Source organism: Neltuma alba, unplaced genomic scaffold, assembly GCF_004799145.2.
Source record: "Neltuma alba isolate B1F8T4 unplaced genomic scaffold, ASM479914v2 tig00006184_pilon, whole genome shotgun sequence".
Taxonomy (NCBI): Eukaryota; Viridiplantae; Streptophyta; class Magnoliopsida; order Fabales; family Fabaceae; genus Neltuma; species Neltuma alba.
In genome coordinates, this window is record NW_021634378.1 from 32,292 (window position 1) to 50,477 (window position 18,186).

The 18,186-nt window shown below is 34.9% G+C and overlaps 2 protein-coding genes across 2 annotated transcripts; one reads left to right on the top strand and one right to left on the bottom strand.

Moving 5' to 3' along the window:
* Nucleotides 1-9,960: 9,960 nt before the first annotated feature.
* Nucleotides 9,961-14,186, top strand: LOC114749813 (uncharacterized). Its single transcript, XM_028938352.1, has 5 exons — nt 9,961-10,815; nt 12,955-13,155; nt 13,236-13,849; nt 13,940-14,021; nt 14,100-14,186. The coding sequence occupies exons 1-5, from the start codon at nt 9,961-9,963 to the stop codon at nt 14,184-14,186; spliced, it is 1,839 nt and encodes a 612-aa protein (XP_028794185.1).
* Nucleotides 14,187-16,792: 2,606 nt separating this feature from the next.
* Nucleotides 16,793-17,767, bottom strand: LOC114749814 (uncharacterized). Its single transcript, XM_028938353.1, has one exon. The coding sequence runs from the start codon at nt 17,765-17,767 to the stop codon at nt 16,793-16,795; it is 975 nt and encodes a 324-aa protein (XP_028794186.1).
* Nucleotides 17,768-18,186: the final 419 nt, after the last annotated feature.

Here is an 18,186-nt window from a genome sequence, read left to right on the forward strand (position 1 = left end):
TTCTTCCTTCCGGTGGGATTTAGCTTTTAGGAGTACGTGGAACTTAAGGCTCTTTTTACTCTGTTTTTAGTTATGTTATCGGAATAGTTTTATAATTTTTTTTTCCAAAACAAGATTTAGGAAGGAAAAAACATTGTTTGAATGATTGTTATAAAACAATCATATCAAGCTGCAATAAGTTTGAATTCAAGAAGTGAGAGCTTGAGCTTGAGCAGTTTAGCGGCTAAACAAAGATAGGATCATTCTTTGCTTTTAGCCCGATTTTATAGAATAAAATTTGTGGGTTAAGCGGCATTTTTGCATCCAAAGTTTTTGCGAGTTGTGGATGCCTGCCTGTGGAAGCAAATGATGAAAATATAGCAATGTTGACCTATCTTAGACGGTTGACTGAGTTGACCAATTTTGTTGACGTGATTTTGCCATATAGGTTTTATAATGCCGTGTGTCATTCTGCATCTCATGCCACGTCATAAGAAAAATAAAATAAAAACATGATTAAGAAGAAAAGAAGGTGATGAACCCTGCCACAACAATAACACGAAACTTGGAGCAAGATTGATAAGAAAGGAAAAAAAAAGAAGGGAAATTTAAAAACAAGATCAAGAAAACTCAATGGAGTTTCCGATTGCACCCTCGTGATAAGCCACTGAACCAAATCATGTAAACTCTATAGTTTCTAACAGCACCCTCGTGCTTCTGCTGAAGCTCTTTAGGAGCAGTGAAGGGATTGGGTTTATGAACGAAGCAGTGACGTGAAGAGTTCAGTAATAATCACAAACAAACCAACAGAACAGAGAAAGTGATGCTGTCTCAGGCACGCACCCACAACATAAAGACCAGCTCGAACGAAGATGAAAACAAACTCCTAAATCATTTTTTTTCCCCCACGGATGCATGATTCTTATAGTAAAATACCTCAATCATCACAACAGCAAATGTTGGGCCAAGATCATTCAGCTCCCATGACTGATTCAGAGATCGAGAGAGAGAGAAAGGGAAATCGATCGGAGTGGGAAGGGGCGCCATCAATGGCGGAAGGGATTGCAGGATTATAGACATTGGAAAAGATTGGCTGAAAACTTGCGCTACCCTCACGCTGCTTCACTGTTCAATCGCCGATCTCCACCCTCTTGAACGGCGTTGCAGAGCTCGACGAGGCTGAGGCCTTTGGTTTGCCACAGCTTGAATGCACGTAGATGATAACGAGAGGGAGGTCGAGGCGTTTTGACGATGATGAGGCTGAGTGCCACGTCAGCGCTGAAGTCAGACTTTCTCACTTAACCGTTAACGCTACGCTTACAAAAAATATATAAAAGTTGTTTTGATTTTTTTTTCATTTTTTAAAAAATAAATTTTCATTTCTCAGTTTATAAAACCCTGATGGAAAAATATTTACCAAACAATTTTTTTCATTTTTTAAAAAAAGAAAAATTGTTTTGGAAATAAGGAATCAAACAAGGTCTAAATTTCTTACTTTAGAATATGCGAGGACCTGGAATAACATTAACATATATTATCCGCTTTAAAGAATAAAAGGATATTTTGTCCTTTTAATTACGCAGACAGGCAATATTATGTAACACGAAGTTCTTTGTTAAAAGTAGGTTATTCTTTTTGTTCTCTTTTCCTTTTAAACTATTCACTGTTTATGGTTTCAAGTTACAAATGTATTTAGCCTTATACTTCCTCTTGTCATTTATAAGGCATCTTGTAGAAGTAATTTTTTGCCCTAAATTTAAGTCATCGACTAACTTGATAATTGCTACTTTTTGATTTTACCCTTGTTACTAATTAAGGTTTACATTTAATAAGTTCGTGAATCATTTAAGTTGGGGTAAACTTAAAAAAATTAATCTATTTAGAACATATCTAATGCTTTTACTATCATTCCTTAACATGAGAATTAGTTGAGAATCTCCTATAATAATAAGGACAAGGAGTGCTTGGTAATTTTAAGATTCAACATCATCAATAAACTTCTCAGCAATGGTTTAATTTTTTCGCTTCAGGTTTTATTTTTGTTAGTGTTTTTTCAAGAGAAAATTCTATTTTTGGTTTTTATAATTTTAAATTGATTGAAATCCAATTTCTCAACTTTAATTTCGTACAAATTAACTCTTATATTTTTAACCGGATTATAATATAATCCCTAAATTATTATTCAACGCAACTCAATCCTTACAATCGCATCATTTAAAATATTAGTGCATATATTTTAGAAAATCAAATTATATATTTCACAGCACAATGATTGAGTTTCAATTAAGTCAAAAATTATTAGAACTGAATTATATTGAGCTAAAATTATAGATACCAAAATATCACTTTTTCCTCTTTTAGTAAAAAAACCATTCTTTAATGGATTGGACTTTAAAAATAAGCCCAAAGATCCAACCCAATCTAATTAATTTCATCAATTGTTTCCTTGGGTTGTTTACGTCAAATTCCAAATTGGGCTGAGTGGTTACAGACCGATGAGAAAGGAGTTTCGTTTTCATGCTAGGTGGCATTAAACGGATAATTAGGTATTAGGCACTTAAAAGCAATTGAGATTTACCACTCTCATCTTGTGGTCATAAATGTATAATATTTATATAATGTTAAGAAAAAAATGACTAAAGTATATATTTAATTCTTTAATTTTATGTAAGGTTTCAGTTTGTTCCATTAACTTTAAAAAGTATACTTTTGAACCTTTAATCCAAAATTGTTAGTCTTAAATGATAATTTTTTATAACAATCATAGTTGTTTTGAATATTTATTTAATATGTTAGTATTTCATGATATTTTATTAGCATTCAAGAGTTTAATATCATCATTTTTTGTTAACAGTTTTAGAGTTAGAGGACTAAAAGTTATTTTTTAAAGCTAAAGGACCAAAATAAAACTTTGTGTAAAGTTAAAGAACTAAAAATATACTTTAGCTAAAAAAAAATTGAAAACTTGACCAATGCCATAGTCTTTTGGGGAGGGGGATGACTTGGTATAGGATTTTTGTTAATAAAATAAGCTTTTTGCATTTATTATTTGTTATAGATAATTTCTTAAAAAGAAAATATGTATGTTTGACATGATCAAATTAATCTTAATTGATACTATCCACGAATTAAATGATAAAAAATGAGTTTATATTCATATAGTTTCTCTTTTATATATATATATATATATATATATATATATATTCGTGTATAGTTATATAAATGTTCTTTCAAACAATTTAATAAAAAAATAAAATATGTATAGACAAGTCATCTAAATCCTGTGCAAAACAAAAATATTATTATAAGAATTCAGTACAACAAAAAATGTATAGAATTTAATTAAAATCCCTACTTATTAATTAACTCCATCATATCTTCTTCTTCTTCTTCTTTTGGGCTAATCACAAGTATTTTTCTTGTGATGATCATCACATTTGAAATACTGTCGAGTACTAAATATTGACACATCTTTTAATAAGAATTCTAGCATTTCCATATCATTTTGAACTTTTGATTCCTTACTCGCAAAACCCAAGTGGTATAGAAATGAAAGACAAGGAGGATAGAAAGTGATAAAACTGAACTTATTTTTATATCGCAATAACCATCAAATAGTTTAAAACAAATCTTAACTCAAGTTGTTTATATTTATTAGTTTATAGGTGAATTTACAAATACACATTCGCATTTTAACAACTAATAATAATAATAACAAATGTCTATATTTCAAAATTGAATTTATAAGTGTACATACATATTTTAACAACAAACAATAACAAAATAACAAGTGGCCATATGAAAAATTTACAAGTCCTAATTTATATTACAAGAGCTTAAACAAAAATTAACAACTAAGAATAGCAATGCTTTTTTATATATGTTTTTTTATTCTCAGCCTAATATTTTTTTTTTTAAAAGGAGAATGATGTACACAGACGACCATAACAAAAATTTTTTTAAAAAAAAAGTGAAACCGAAGGATCATAAATTTGAAAAATGATTGAGAATGATTAAGGTGAATGAATAAAATAAAATGTTACTTTCTCCCATCTAAAATGTTAGAGCTATGCAACAAATTTGTAACTATTAAGAAAATTAATTAGATTAGTTATTTGTTAATAAATCTATATTGATTTTCTTGACATATCTATTTTAATTCTTTGCATTATATGTTACTTCATTAATGAAATAACCTCTTTATATATATATATATTATAATTAATAGAGGAAGTTTAGAAAAAATGATAAATTTGTAAGATAAAATAAATTAAAATTTCTTTACCAAAAAAAGAAAATAAAACTTCACATTTTTACCAAAATAAATCGATATTGTACAAATTCCGTTACTACTAGTTTTTATATTTAAGATGGAAGAGAATATTTAGTTATAAACATCTAAGTAAGAGTGATCTAAATATTATTATATTTTAAGAATTTCCATTAGCTATTGACCTCCCAACATTTTGAACTCAAGGAGTCTAATTATGGTATTCTTTTCTTTTCTTTTTTTCTGAGGCCAACATCTAATTATGGTATCCATGAATCAACCTAATATTGAAAAGTCTTGGCTATTTATTTTTCCCTTCCATTTATGAACCTGAGTTACTGATTACAGAACAGTCAAATATGTCAAAACAATGCTTTAATTATGAACAATATATGTCAAAATATAGTACAGATACAATGAACTCATATAGATGCATTGAACTTCTTAAATTAGTATTTAATGATTAGAAATCTATAAATAAAGGTAGTTCTAACACAAGGCATTATGTACGTTTGTTCATCTAAGACAACCTAATTGTCATACATTTGCAGGGCAAATCGAAGGTGAAGAAATCAAGAATTCAAAAACATGAAGATGATCAGTATATTTGCTATTATTCTAGCACTTGTCCTTGTTCTCATTTCAGGTATGTGCATACAAAACTAGCTAGATTGGGTTAGTTTGGATTAAAACTTATTTTTGTCCCGAAAGTTTGTGCGCAAGAACAGTGAGTATTTGATAATTTTTTTTTGAATCAATAATGTGACCCAGAAATGTTAACCGAGGAGCAAGCCGCCCTGATAGTTAAAATATTAACATTAACCGTAAACATTTTTAATGGTTAGGAGCTATATTGCTTTTTAACACTTTCAGGCGTAATATTAATTTAAAAAAATTTTAAATATTCATTGTTTCTATGTAAAGATTTTCGAGGCAAAATTAGACGTTAACCTGGATTAGTTTTCTTCTTCAAATAAATGCTCCTAGCTCATTAAATTTTTTCAAAAAATATATATATATTTGTGTATGCAGGGAGTAAAGAAGCAATGGGAGAACCAGGAAAAGTTTGCAAGAAGCATAACTACATGCCAGATTGTAGTGAGGAGAAATGCAGTGACTTGTGCATAAAGAATTTCCCAGGATCAACGGGCGAGTGTCCTCGTGATAGTCCCAAGGATTGTACTTGCTTCGTACCTTGTTAGCCAGACTATGATATTCCATATAAAATAGTAATATCTAGCCCCAGAAAATATAATAAATAATATAAAATTGGCGTCCACTTTGTGACTTCGTCATTTATGTTGAGCTTAAATACAACTTAGCCCTTTATGTCCCTTCATATATAATCGATATTGACATGGACTATACGTAGTACTCCTCTCATTTTGAATGTGGAAATTGGTGAAACCGTGAAACAATTATTTTGTCCTAAATTTATAATTTGTCCTTCAAATTATTCATCCTATTTATTAATTGCACTTATTTAAAGGGTCTGCTAAGAAAGGATCAATGTGTAAATTTATTCCAACAGTTTTTACTTCTGAACAATGTTATCCTGAAAATTTTTTTGCGTTCAAGGTTGTTTTGGAAGTGTTAAAATGAAAGTGTAAAGCTCTACCTGTTTCTTTCCTTACAACGTTGTTTTAAGTTTTCTTTGTCATAACCATTTGATCAATATATTAAACGTTGGACTAGATATCAAATTAACAGATCAACGGGTCATAATTTACAAATTCGAACTAGTGATATACTAATTAAATAAAAAATAATGTTATATACTTATATACTCCTCCAGTCCTTAATATGTATAAAAATAAAGTATTAAATTATCAAATGATTTAAAAATAAACTTGATAAAGATTAAAAGGTTTCAATTGTCCTGATGATAGTGTAAGGCAGTGGGGGAAGAAAAACGCATAACTGAAAAAACGGGCTGGCCCAACTATATAGGGCTAGCCCTTGATAGGCTCAAACCTAAATGGGTTAGGTTTAAAAAACCCACTTACTTTAAAGCCCCTTTAAAATTGAAGCATGATACTCCCCTGCTTGGACTTGGTTCACATGATTTAGGCCTTTTTAAAAAATTTTAGTGTTTTAATGCTAACTTTTAAATAGACAAACGAAAAATAAAAGATCTCATAAAATGTTTTGTTAAAATCATAAATAATAAAAATTGGATATGAATCACATTTGAAAATTCATTTGGGGAACGATCCCTAGGAAAAGGAGAAGCTCTGAGGACCTTGAGGAGAAATAAGTAACCATATAAAATGACCACTTTACTTTTTGTGCAATCTTCTTTAGTCTATTTTCTTTATGTGTAAATTAATCACGTTTACACAATCCATCTTTCTTTTATGTGACTTATCTTTTTCTATGTGCAATCCATCTTCTCTACGTATAACTTTCCTATATGCAAATTACATTTTGTGCAATTTATCTTTTTTATGTGCAATATGTTTTCCTTATATGTTCTCCGTCTTTCCTATATCCAAACTAGTCCATTTTATTAAACCACCCTTCTTATATGCAAACTGCATCTTCTCTTTTGTACCATCTATCTTCTCTTTGTCCAAGCTAGTCCCCTTCATGCAATCCATTTTTAATGTATAATTTATCTTCTCCGTGGGCAACTTCTCTTCTTAAATGCAAATTATGTTTTGTGAAACTTTTTTTTTTTCGGGTTTTGGCTTTCATTTTCATTTATTAAACTTTAGATAGTACTTTAGTCTTTTTGCCATCAAATTTATTTTTCCTAAAGCACCTCGTGACTTTTGAGAGTTGATGTTGGTCTAGTATGTAAGACCTATTTCATATGTTTATCAATTTTTTTTTTTCAAATTAACCATATTAGTATTTTTTCAACAATAATCAAGTAGAAAAGTGAGGGAGATTAATAAAGAAGATGATTAGGGTATTTTAGAAAAAAAATATCATATTAACTAATTTAACTAACATTTTTAATCAATTTAAATTAGTTAATTAAATCTTACATTAAAGACCAGAGGAGTAATTTAAAGAGATCAATGTATTCATACAAGTTCAATGTATCTAGACTATTTTATTACATGCATTCTTTAGAATCAAAGCATGGAGTAACTTGGATTTTTTATTAATTGGGTAATAGGTTCACTCATGCATGCTATAATTAAGATCCTTGAATTCCAAATGCGGGAGGTCAATAATGGGCATTTACAAAATATCATACCCTCTTTGATTATAAATACTACCTCTGATCCTTAGAATAAGAGTTAAATAACTAATTTATGAATATTAAAAAATTAGTTAATTTAGTTATTTATAATAAATAAGTGTTATTTTTCTTAAAACATCTTTATTAATCTAAGTTAACAAATTATAGAGGTAGTATTATAGAGCTAGTTAAAAATTTATTTTGGTCACAAATATAAAATTTCAATCCACTTTATTTTAAAAATTTATACTTTTCTTTTCCAAATTAGTTTTATTGATTGCATGTATTAATGAAGAGAATTTTTATCAATGAATAGTTTCAATACAAGTGATTAAAGAGACTATTTTTGAGAAGCATAACATACATTTTTCATAAATAAATAACCTAGCAAATTTTATTAATATCTGCAGAATTAGTTATTTAATTTTTACATTTAGGACATGAAAAAGTAATATTTTTGTCACATTTACTTGAATGTTCATAGCTGAATAACTTGTCTCATTAAAACATTATTATTTAAAAAAACCAACCTATAATAAAGTTATTAAATTCTTATATCAAAGTTGTTAATACTAAAGTGTTTTAACGCATGTTAATACTAAATTTTTTAGTGTAAGCAATTCAAAACTTCATTGTAGAAAACTAAAAACTAATCATATTAAATCTACTAATCATGTGCTTGAGAAAAAAATGGAACTTATTTTTTTTAATAACTCCAATTAGAACTGTTCTGTAAGAATTAACAATCTTAGAATGGGAAATTGAATAATAATAGTGTTAAATTTACAAGTCATTGACATAAAAGAAATAGGAATATATATTATTATTATTATTATTATTATTATTATTATTATTATTATTATTATTATTATTATTATTATTCAGTCAACAATTCTGTAGACAACTATCGTATAATGTTGGCAAAAAAAGGCAACTGTCGTATAATATTAATTGAGATATAAGAAATTAACAGCTAACTATGTGAAATTTACTTATTAATTTGTATAAAAGGGGAAAATTTTTTGTCAATAACTCTCATGAAATTTACTTATTTAGCTTGGCACTTTAGTTTGTTAATATTCATGACTGCAATCCTACCAATTTAAGTCTAACATAAAGCATATTGTACATACGCGCACACATATTTTTAGGGAAAATTACTGTAGAGTCCCACAGAAGACAATTTACTACCAGAAGGTCCCATGAAATCAGAAAATGTATATGAGGTCCCAAGGGACCTTATAGCAAAAAATTTGAAACTTGCAATTACTTTCTTGCCCTTTTGATTAGAGAAAGTAACCGAAGCACACTCAAAATTGTTTCGGTTTTCATCTTCGCGAAATCAGCCGCGCGCTCACACTCCGTCGCCCGCTCACACTCCGCCGCCGTGTCGTTGGTGCTTTATCCTTGTGTGCTCCGACAGGTTCAATCTCCGGCGAGGTCTGTTAGTTTCTGGTTGGTACATTGTCGGTCGCAGCTCCGCATTCGGTCACTCTCTGGTCCGACGCCTTCAATCCCCTGCGAGGTCCATCGGTCTTGGGTCTGCACGCCATCAGTCTCTCGTCCGCAGTCCGTCGGTCTCTCGTTCGCCCGCCGTCGCCGTCTTCTCCGACGCATTGAATGGTTTCAATCTCCAGCACGGTCCGGCCGACTCTGCTCAGCACTCCATCCCTCTCTGGTCCGCACTCGGTTGCCGTCTGCTCCGACGCCGTGAACTCTCTGGTACAGTCCGGTGGTCTCTCTACTAACGCCTCAATCTCCAGACAACTAGTCTCTCTCGATTAGAATATTTGACAATTTCAAGCTTCTTGGTCATATTTTGAAAAATGTTTGGTTTGGAATGTTTGAACATTTGAATTGTTGATTGTTCGTAAAAGCTGCTCGATGACCTGAAGTGGTTTGGAATGTTCGGTTGTTTCGTGTGTTTATATATGGAACCAGTGATAACCGTGACTTGTATTTTCACTGTGATATTAGAAATGTGAAGTATGTTGATATTACAATGATCTGACATGCGAATCAAAGTTAGGGGCAAAAGTTGAGGCTGGTTGGTACTAAGTTATATTAGAGATCAGTTTGAAGAACACTGGTTAAAATTGTCAAAAATTTGATTTGGTAGAGCTTTTTAAATGCAACAATCAGTTATTGTTAATATTGCTGAATTAAAAGGGAGAACTTTATGTAATTGATTTGTTCGGCAATAAAATAATAAAGGTTTTGTTTGGCTTTTTATGGTGGGCTCTATGGTGGAATGTTAATTTGGCCATAAGGTCAGAAAGGGAATTGCTTGTTGGATATAGCACCTATTGGCTCTATACTATAACCAATGAAGGGAAATTCATTCTGGTGGATTGATTTGTGATCCATATTATTTACTGCCGTTCATTGCTTTCTGTCATCCAAAGGGATATATTTTGATTTTGTTGATTAGTGAATAATTTGGTGGTGTTGAAGATACTTACTATTTTAAAATATATGTTGATGACAGTATTTTTTTTCCTTTTTGCAGTCGAACAAAATGACTAAAAAGAGTAAGAGTAAAGATGGACAAAGGGCTAGGAATTTCTCCGGATACATATTATTCACTAAAGAGTTTTATGAGCAGAACAAGAAGAAGTTTAAGTCTTTTGAAGAGGGCACTAACTCTGTGAAAAAGGCTTGGGGGAACTTAACAGAAGAGGAGAAAGAACAATATGGTGAAAGGGCTAAAGAAATGAGAGTCCCACCAAAAGGAAAGAATTATATTGTTCCCTTTCACACACACTGTGCTCCGGGACAATTTATGGAAGTCTGCAAGCAATTAAAGAAAAGTAAAGATAAGATGGAAAGACTGAAAAGAATTGGTTTTGATAAATTGGTTGACATATGCTGCTCACAGATCTATAGAGATTTTTGTGGTGAATTGATCCGTGTGTTTGACCCTGTAAGTAGGCAAATTTCAATTCGAGGGAAGACGCATTTAGTGGGGCCCGAAGATGTAAATGAATTGATGGGTCTACCATTTAAGGGGGAAGATATTAAAATAAATGTGGAGAATGAAGATGAAACGTTCAAGAAATTAAGGAGTGACTACGGGAAAGTGCCATACAAAACAATAGGAACATGGTTGATTGAAGGAAAAGAGGAAGAAAAGTTTGAATTCCTTTTTGTTATGTATGCACTAGGAGTCCTCTTGTGTCCTGGCTCTAGTGTATGGGTGAGTAATAAAGTGTTGAAAGTCATGGTGGTGACAAAGGATAGTTTAGGACTCTATGATTGGAGCAGCTTAGTTTTGAAAGAATTCTGCAACTCAATTGCAGAGTTCAAGAAAGGAAAGAAGAAAGGAAAAGCTGATGGGACAAAAAATGTGGGAGGTTGCATGTACTTCCTAATGGTAAGTGTGGGTATGATTCATTTACTTTGATGTTAGTTTATTGTCAATGTGCTGTGTAGGTTGTGATTGGTTGCTCTATATGTTGTTATTTACTACTCTGTTGTCAATTGGAGAAATGTACGCTGTCAACTGCTTATGTATAGGTTGTGATTTGCTGGTGTCAAGGTTGTTATAGTACTGTGTGTAGGTTGTTAATGGATTGTGTTGGTTTGTCACCTGGTTATGTATAGGTTGTAATTGCCTTCTGTTCGTGTTGTCATTCGGTTTATCGTGGGTTGTCAATGGCTGCTGTGCATGTTGTGAATGACACAAATGTAGGTTGTGATTAGCTGATGTGTAGGTTGTGACTGTATGGTGTGCATGTTGTCATTTGGTTTAGCGTGGGTTGTTAGTGGCTGCTACTCAGGTCAATGGCCTGTGTTGGTTTGTCACCTGGTTATGTATAGGTTGTAATTGCAGTCTGTTGTGTTGTCATTCTGTGAGTATGGGTTGTCACTGGATGCTGTACATGTTGTGAATGGCGCAAATGTATGTTGTGACAGGCTTATGTGTAGGTTGTGATTGGACAGTGTGTATGTTGTTATTTACTACTTATGTCGTCGAGTTGGGGAAATGTACGCTGTGAACTGGTTATGTATATGTTGTGAGTGGATGGTGTGGAGGTTGTTATTGACCTGTGTGCAGGTTGTCATTGGGCTGTGTTGGTTTGTCACCTGGTTATGTATAGGTTGTAATTACAGTCTGTTCGTGTTGTCATTCTGTTGAGTATGGGTTGTCACTGGATGCTGTACATGTTGTGAATGGCGCAAATGTATGTTGTGACAGGCTTATGTGTAGGTTGTGATTGGACAGTGTGTATGTTGTTATTTACTACTCTATGTCGTCAGTTGGGGAAATGTACGCTGTGAACTGGTTATATATGTTGTGAGTGGATGGTGTGGAGGTTGTTATTGACCTGTGTGCAGGTTGTCATTGGGCTGTGTTGGTTTGTCACCTGGTTATGTATAGGTTGTAATTGCAGTCTGTTCGTGTTGTCATTCTGTTGAGTATGGGTTGTCACTGGATGCTGTACATGTTGTGAATGGCGCAAATGTATGTTGTGACAGGGTTATGTGTAGGTTGTGATTGGTCACTGTGTATGTTGTTATTTACTACTCTATGTCGTCAGTTGGAGAAATGTACGCTGTGAACTGGTTATATATGTTGTGAGTGGATGGTGTGGAGGTTGTTATTTTCCTGTGTGCAGGTTGTCATTGGGCTGTGTTGGTTTGTCACCTGGTTATGTATAGGTTGTAATTGCAGTCTGTTCGTGTTGTCATTCTGTTGAGTATGGGTTGTCACTGGATGCTGTACATGTTGTGAATGGCGCAAATGTATGTTGTGACAGGGTATGTGTAGGTTGTGATTGGACACTGTGTATGTTGTTATTTACTACTCCATGTCGTCAGTTGGAGAAATGTACGCTGTGAACTGGTTATGGATATGTTGTGACTGGCTGGTGTGGAGGTTGTTATTTTCCTGTGTTCAGGTTGTCATTGGGCTGTGTTGGTTTGTCACCTGGTTATGTATAGGTTGTAATTGCAGTCTGTTCGTGTTGTCATTCTGTTGAGTATGGGTTGTCACTGGATGCTGTACATGTTGTGAATGGCGCAAATGTATGTTGTGACAGGCTTATGTGTAGGTTGTGATTGGACAGTGTGTATGTTGTTATTTACTACTCTATGTCGTCGAGTTGGGAAAATGTACGCTGTGAACTGGTTATGTATATGTTGTGAGTGGATGGTGTGGAGGTTGTTATTGACCTGTGTGCAGGTTGTCATTGGGCTGTGTTGGTTTGTCACCTGGTTATGTATAGGTTGTAATTGCAGTCTGTTCGTGTTGTCATTCTGTTGAGTATGGGTTGTCACTGGATGCTGTACATGTTGTGAATGGCGCAAATGTATGTTGTGACAGGCTTATGTGTAAGTTGTGATTGGTCACTGTGTATGTTGTTATTGGGCAGTGTGTAGGTTGTGATTGGTCACTGTGTATGTTGTTATTGGGCAGTGTATAGGTTGTGATTTTTCGCTGTTTATGTTGTCAGTGGCCTGTTTGGATGATGTTGTTGTATATCTAAGTTATCATTAACTTCACATGCAGATTTATTGCCTACAACACTTTCCTCTCGGAAAAGAAAAGGCGGCAAAAAATGAAAATGCCATTACTTATTGGGATGAGGAAAAAGTGAAGGCAAGAGTGAAATCAGAAAAGAATAGCGACAGAGGCATACTGCATGGCGTTCCGAGTGTCGGTGGGGCTTCAACAAGTGCATCCAACACAGGAATAAAGCTAACCCACCCTGTAAGTAAATCATGTGAAGCTTATTTTGGTGCTGTGTAGAATTTGGAGTAATGATAACTTTCATTACTGTTGTTTTGCAGGAAATCAAGAGAACGTATGAAAGGTTGATGACCATGGTTGAAGGGTTGGTGTCGACAATTGGAGAAGAGTTGGTTTCCCTGCAGTTGAGGTTGATGGATGAGGTTGACAAGGAAGATGTGGTGGAAGCAGTAAGTAGCGAAGATGACAAAGAGAAGGCAACTGAAGATGAAGAAACCGGTGAAGAAGGTAAAGGAAGCCCAAAAGATTCAATTCTGTCACAAGAGGAACAACAGAGTGAACCAGAAGGAGATGATAAAGAAGAGGGCAAAAGTGCTTCGCGTGAAGAAGAGAGTCAATCTCAACCTGAGGAGAAAGGAGAAGGGAGTCACTCTAGATCAGAGGATGATGGAGAAGAAAAAACACAAGACAAGTCTAGTGATGCAGCAGCAGAAGAGGATAAGGGTGTAGGCGATGAAATGGAGGAAAAGGATGAAATGGACCAGCAAGCACAAGGGCAAATGGATGTAAGAAGATCAACACGGGTGAGAAGCCGTGCAATCAAATCTCCCTGGTTAGAGGAGGTGAAAAAAGGCCGTGGCAAGAGAAAAGCTGACGAGAAAGAGGAATTATTCCAGATGTGCACGAGAAGATGTGATCAAGATGAAGGTGCCAAGTAAGTGTTGGGACTGATTGTAATTGGGACAACTGATTGACAACAATTTTACACATACAACCCTTGTGCTCATTGTTCCTTTTGCTGCAGGTACATTGTAGAGATGTATGGGTACTTCTTGACACGTGCTGAGCTTTGCTGCCTACAAGACAGGAAATGGATGAACGACAGGGTAAGACAGTTGTTTATATAGATAGAGAACTGCGAATGTCATTATGATCATGACTAACTGTTTGTATGTGTGATATAGTTCATGTCTATGGTGGCGAGAACCTTGGTGGGAGATGAAAAAGAGAACCACAGTCGTGTCAGTAGGCACATTTTTCACCCGAGTTAATGCAAACAATGGCCGCTAATCCTCTTAGGTGGAGCCTGGAAAAACATGAACATGAAATCTTACCGGAGCACATAGGATATAACATTGGAGACTGTGACTTCATATTTGGCCCCACCCTTTTCAATTACCATTGGTTCTGCTACGTGATGGATGTAAGAACCATGCGTTTCTATGCCCTTGACTCGTTGGTGGACAATTTGACGATGTTGAGATTACAAAGAGAGGAAGAAGAAGCAATGAAAACAGGGAAGAAACCACAAAGGAAGCAAGGGAAGAAGAGAGGACAGATAGATCCTAAGCAATTCATGGCGAGAGGGATTGTATGCACAACTTTACATTCATTCTATAACTTGTTAATGCGTTATGGTTGCTTGTCTGCTTAACTGTCCTGATTGTTAATGCCTGCTGATTACTTGTCATTGGCTACAGCGAAGGTTGTTAATGCTTCCTGATAACTTGTCATTCACAACTGTCAAACTTGTTTCTTCTGTTTGTCCCTTTATTGCAGAGAGATTGTTTCTGCCAAGTGCTTCGTGTGCTGAAGCCATCACTGTTTGCGGAGGAGGACAAGATTGACGAGGAAGTCACATGGGTAAAAGTTCATGTGCAATCTGACACGTGAGTTATTTTTCAGCACAACAAGTACTTGTGTCTCAACTTTGGGAGCTAATGTTCATTCACTAAAGTACTTGTTTTTCCTTTGTAGGGACTCTTGTGGGGTGCATGTGTTGAGCTGGTTACAAACATGGGACGGCACTGAGTATGGTGATGACGGCTACACAATGCCTAAGTACTCCCCTGAAGAAATCCATGACTTGAAGGTTGGATGCTTGTGGTGGCTCGTGACTCATCGGAACAACCTGCATGGCGATGAAGTGCTGTCTTTGCTGCGAGGAAACCCCCAAAGCAAGAGGAAGAAATAAATGACAAGCATATATTGTATTTACATTTATTTATTTGACAGCATAGTGACATCTGAACGTCAAGTTCACATTTTATTCTTTTCTTTGAGCATGTATGAATCCTGGATGTTAAGATATGTTAATGTGTTTTGATATCCTTTACTAGTTATCAAGTTTTTGTAAAGGCATTCATGTGTTTTCATCATGGCCACAAATGCAGACTGAATAAGACTGGATAAACAAATGGTAACCACGGTGACATGATAGGCATATATCAGAGTCCTCTCTGCCACATCTGTTTACAACCTCAACAGGGGTTGTTCACAACCTCAAAAGGGATTGTTGACAACCCGAACAGAATTGGTTAACAACTCACTCGGGGTATAACACAGCTGTTAACTTAATTATATTATGAGCACATATAACGACCTTAATAGCAAAAATTGAGAGCATTTTAAAGTCATTAACAGCTTTAAAAGAACCAAATCATATTACAGCAGATTTTTATTCCAGCAATTTATTTACAACCTCAACAGGGATTGTTGACAACCCGAACAGAATTGGTTAACAACCTTCGCATTGCCCCTGACAATTGACGCTGGGGATACCACAACCTCCACATGAGATCTAATTCTAACCAAATCATATCATATTATGACTTTAACACAGCTCGAATGTCTTAAGAAATCACTGAACACTGGAAGTAGGAGAAATTGTCACTTTATATCAGTAACATAATTGAGACTGCTAATGACAACCTGCATGGCGTTTGATAACAAGTCCATTACAACCTATTTACCAGTACATCAAAAATACAGAAATGATGTTATATCAGATTACAACCAGGTGTCATTTACCACTTGATATATATATGTACAACATAACTACACCAAATTTACAACCTATTCAAAAAAGCATACGTGTTGCATGTGTGGATAATGACGGACAACTTGAGGTGTTGGTTATGACATTTACAAAAAAAATGCTGTCACAAGCATTCACAAAACGAAATATCAGCAAGCCACCAGCAAAGCTCAACTTGGATTGGGGTTCTGGCAAGTCTTCACAGTGTGGCCTGGCTCATGGCATCTTCCACAGTGGTAAAGTTTTTTACTTTGAAATTGAGATTCAATCCTTCTTTTCTTTGGCCTCCCTGAGGGTCTTTTAGTGATTGGTGGCTGTAAAAATGTTCCCGTCATCATCTGCGTAACGGTGAGAGTTTCGGGACGAGGACAATCATGTGTCGCAATTGGCCTCATACTACTTGCATATATCTTCTCTTGGGCTGACAGCTTATAGCAATCATCTACAAATTCATAAACACTACCATGAAGTAGCTTTATCGCTGCACAGGCATGAACACAAGGTACTCCGCTCATTTGCCATGCTAAACAAGTGCATTTCTGAGCTGTGAGATCAACAGTGACACAAATTATTCCAGTAGGAGATGTAGTATCAACTTGAACTCGGTTATCTCCATAATATACAGTATGCATATTCTCCGCTCTTACTACTTTTTCTTGCAACTTGGACTCAATATTTGGCCCAACGCCATTTGTCCAATTTTCCATTGCCATTTTGCTTGCAACCATCTTCTTGGCTAATTTCTCCATATGCTCATGTATGAGAACTGACACATTGTGCTTCCTCTCCTTCAAAATCCAGGCATTAAACGACTCCGCAACATTAGTGGTGATGTTATCCTCATCGCTTAAACGGGAATTTGCTTAAAGCCCACCGATCTACATCTCCTTGAGTGTCAACCCAATCAGCTAATTGTGGACAGAATGATCTAAGTTTCCCCATTGCAGCAACATATTCATCCTCAATCCTTGCATAGGCGATTCCATCCAGTATTTTCAATGCAACGTCCTTTGAAGTACCTGAAACTCGTCCCCTGCCTCGGTTAATTTTTAAATAATGTGCACTAAAATTTTCTTTCACATGCCTATAACAAAAAGCATGTCTCTCGCCACCAAATATTGTTCGCACAGCACCTATAATGGCATTATTCCGATCTGAAACTATCATTGTCTCCACTGATCTTGTGATGTCTTTGATGTTCTGGAGAAACCAAGCCCAATCATCATATGTCTCCCCACTAACTATAGCATATGCTAATGGAAATAGTTCATTGTCTGCATCATATGCATTAGCTGAAATCAATGTCCCTCTGTAAGGACCACTTAGATGACAGCCGTCTATATAAAGTATATGTCGACACCCTTCTAAAAATCCATTAATTGAGCATCCATAAGCAATGAACACCCTCTGAAATCTGTTACTATCCAACCCTTCCCATCGAGCACTTGTGTTTGGATCAGTTTCAATGAGCCTTTCACAAATCCAGGGAATCGCCATGTATGAATCCTGTGCACGACCATGTATTTCCCTCAACGCTCTTTCTCTACCCCTGTATGCTTGACTATAATTCTGTCGCACCCCATATTCTCTATACAGATCTCTTCTAAGTTCATTAGCATTCTTGTCTATATTACACCTCAAAGAATCTATCATGATTGATGATGTTAAGTTTGACCCTCTAGAGTGAGATACAACCAAGCTGTCCTGTGCATAATGCACATGCTCACTTCTTAAGGTTCTAATTATTAACAACTCAGAATCTTGTCTTTGTCCCATTGAGTATGCACCCATATACCACGGGCATCCCTTCGCCATACACTTCACAATGATCTTTTGTTGATTGTTCTTCACAAACTTGTATGAAAACTTCATAGCAATACTGTACCTATACAGTGCTTGCCTAAGAGCCACTGCATTAGGAAAAATCTGTCCTTCTCCGATAAGCAACCCTCCACTTTGTTGAATTCATTTCCGGAATTGGGGTTGGCTCATTTCTGAACCACACATGGCAACAATAGTGGGTCTTCACTAACCACATTAGGTGGAGACATGGACAATGTATCTGAACCTCCGAACAAGTCTTCCATCCTACATAACAGAACAGGTCAAGGGTTTGTTAATGACAACCTTCGATCACTATAATACAACTTATGCACAACAGTTGACAATAGCTAATATTATTTCGAAATTTAAATACACAACTTACACATGTTGCTCTTCTATTAACAACATCC

Bases quoted from the DNA above. Each gene is read 5' to 3' on its own strand.
- LOC114749813 (XM_028938352.1), top strand. From the start codon at position 9,961: ATGACTAAAAAGAGTAAGAGTAAAGATGGACAAAGGGCTAGGAATTTC. The intron at 13,156-13,235 runs GTAAGTAAATCA...GTTGTTTTGCAG, and splicing joins GAATAAAGCTAACCCACCCT to GAAATCAAGAGAACGTATGA. The intron at 14,022-14,099 runs GTAAGACAGTTG...TGTGTGATATAG, and splicing joins GGAAATGGATGAACGACAGG to TTCATGTCTATGGTGGCGAG.
- LOC114749814 (XM_028938353.1), bottom strand. From the start codon at position 17,767: ATGGCGAAGGGATGCCCGTGGTATATGGGTGCATACTCAATGGGACAA.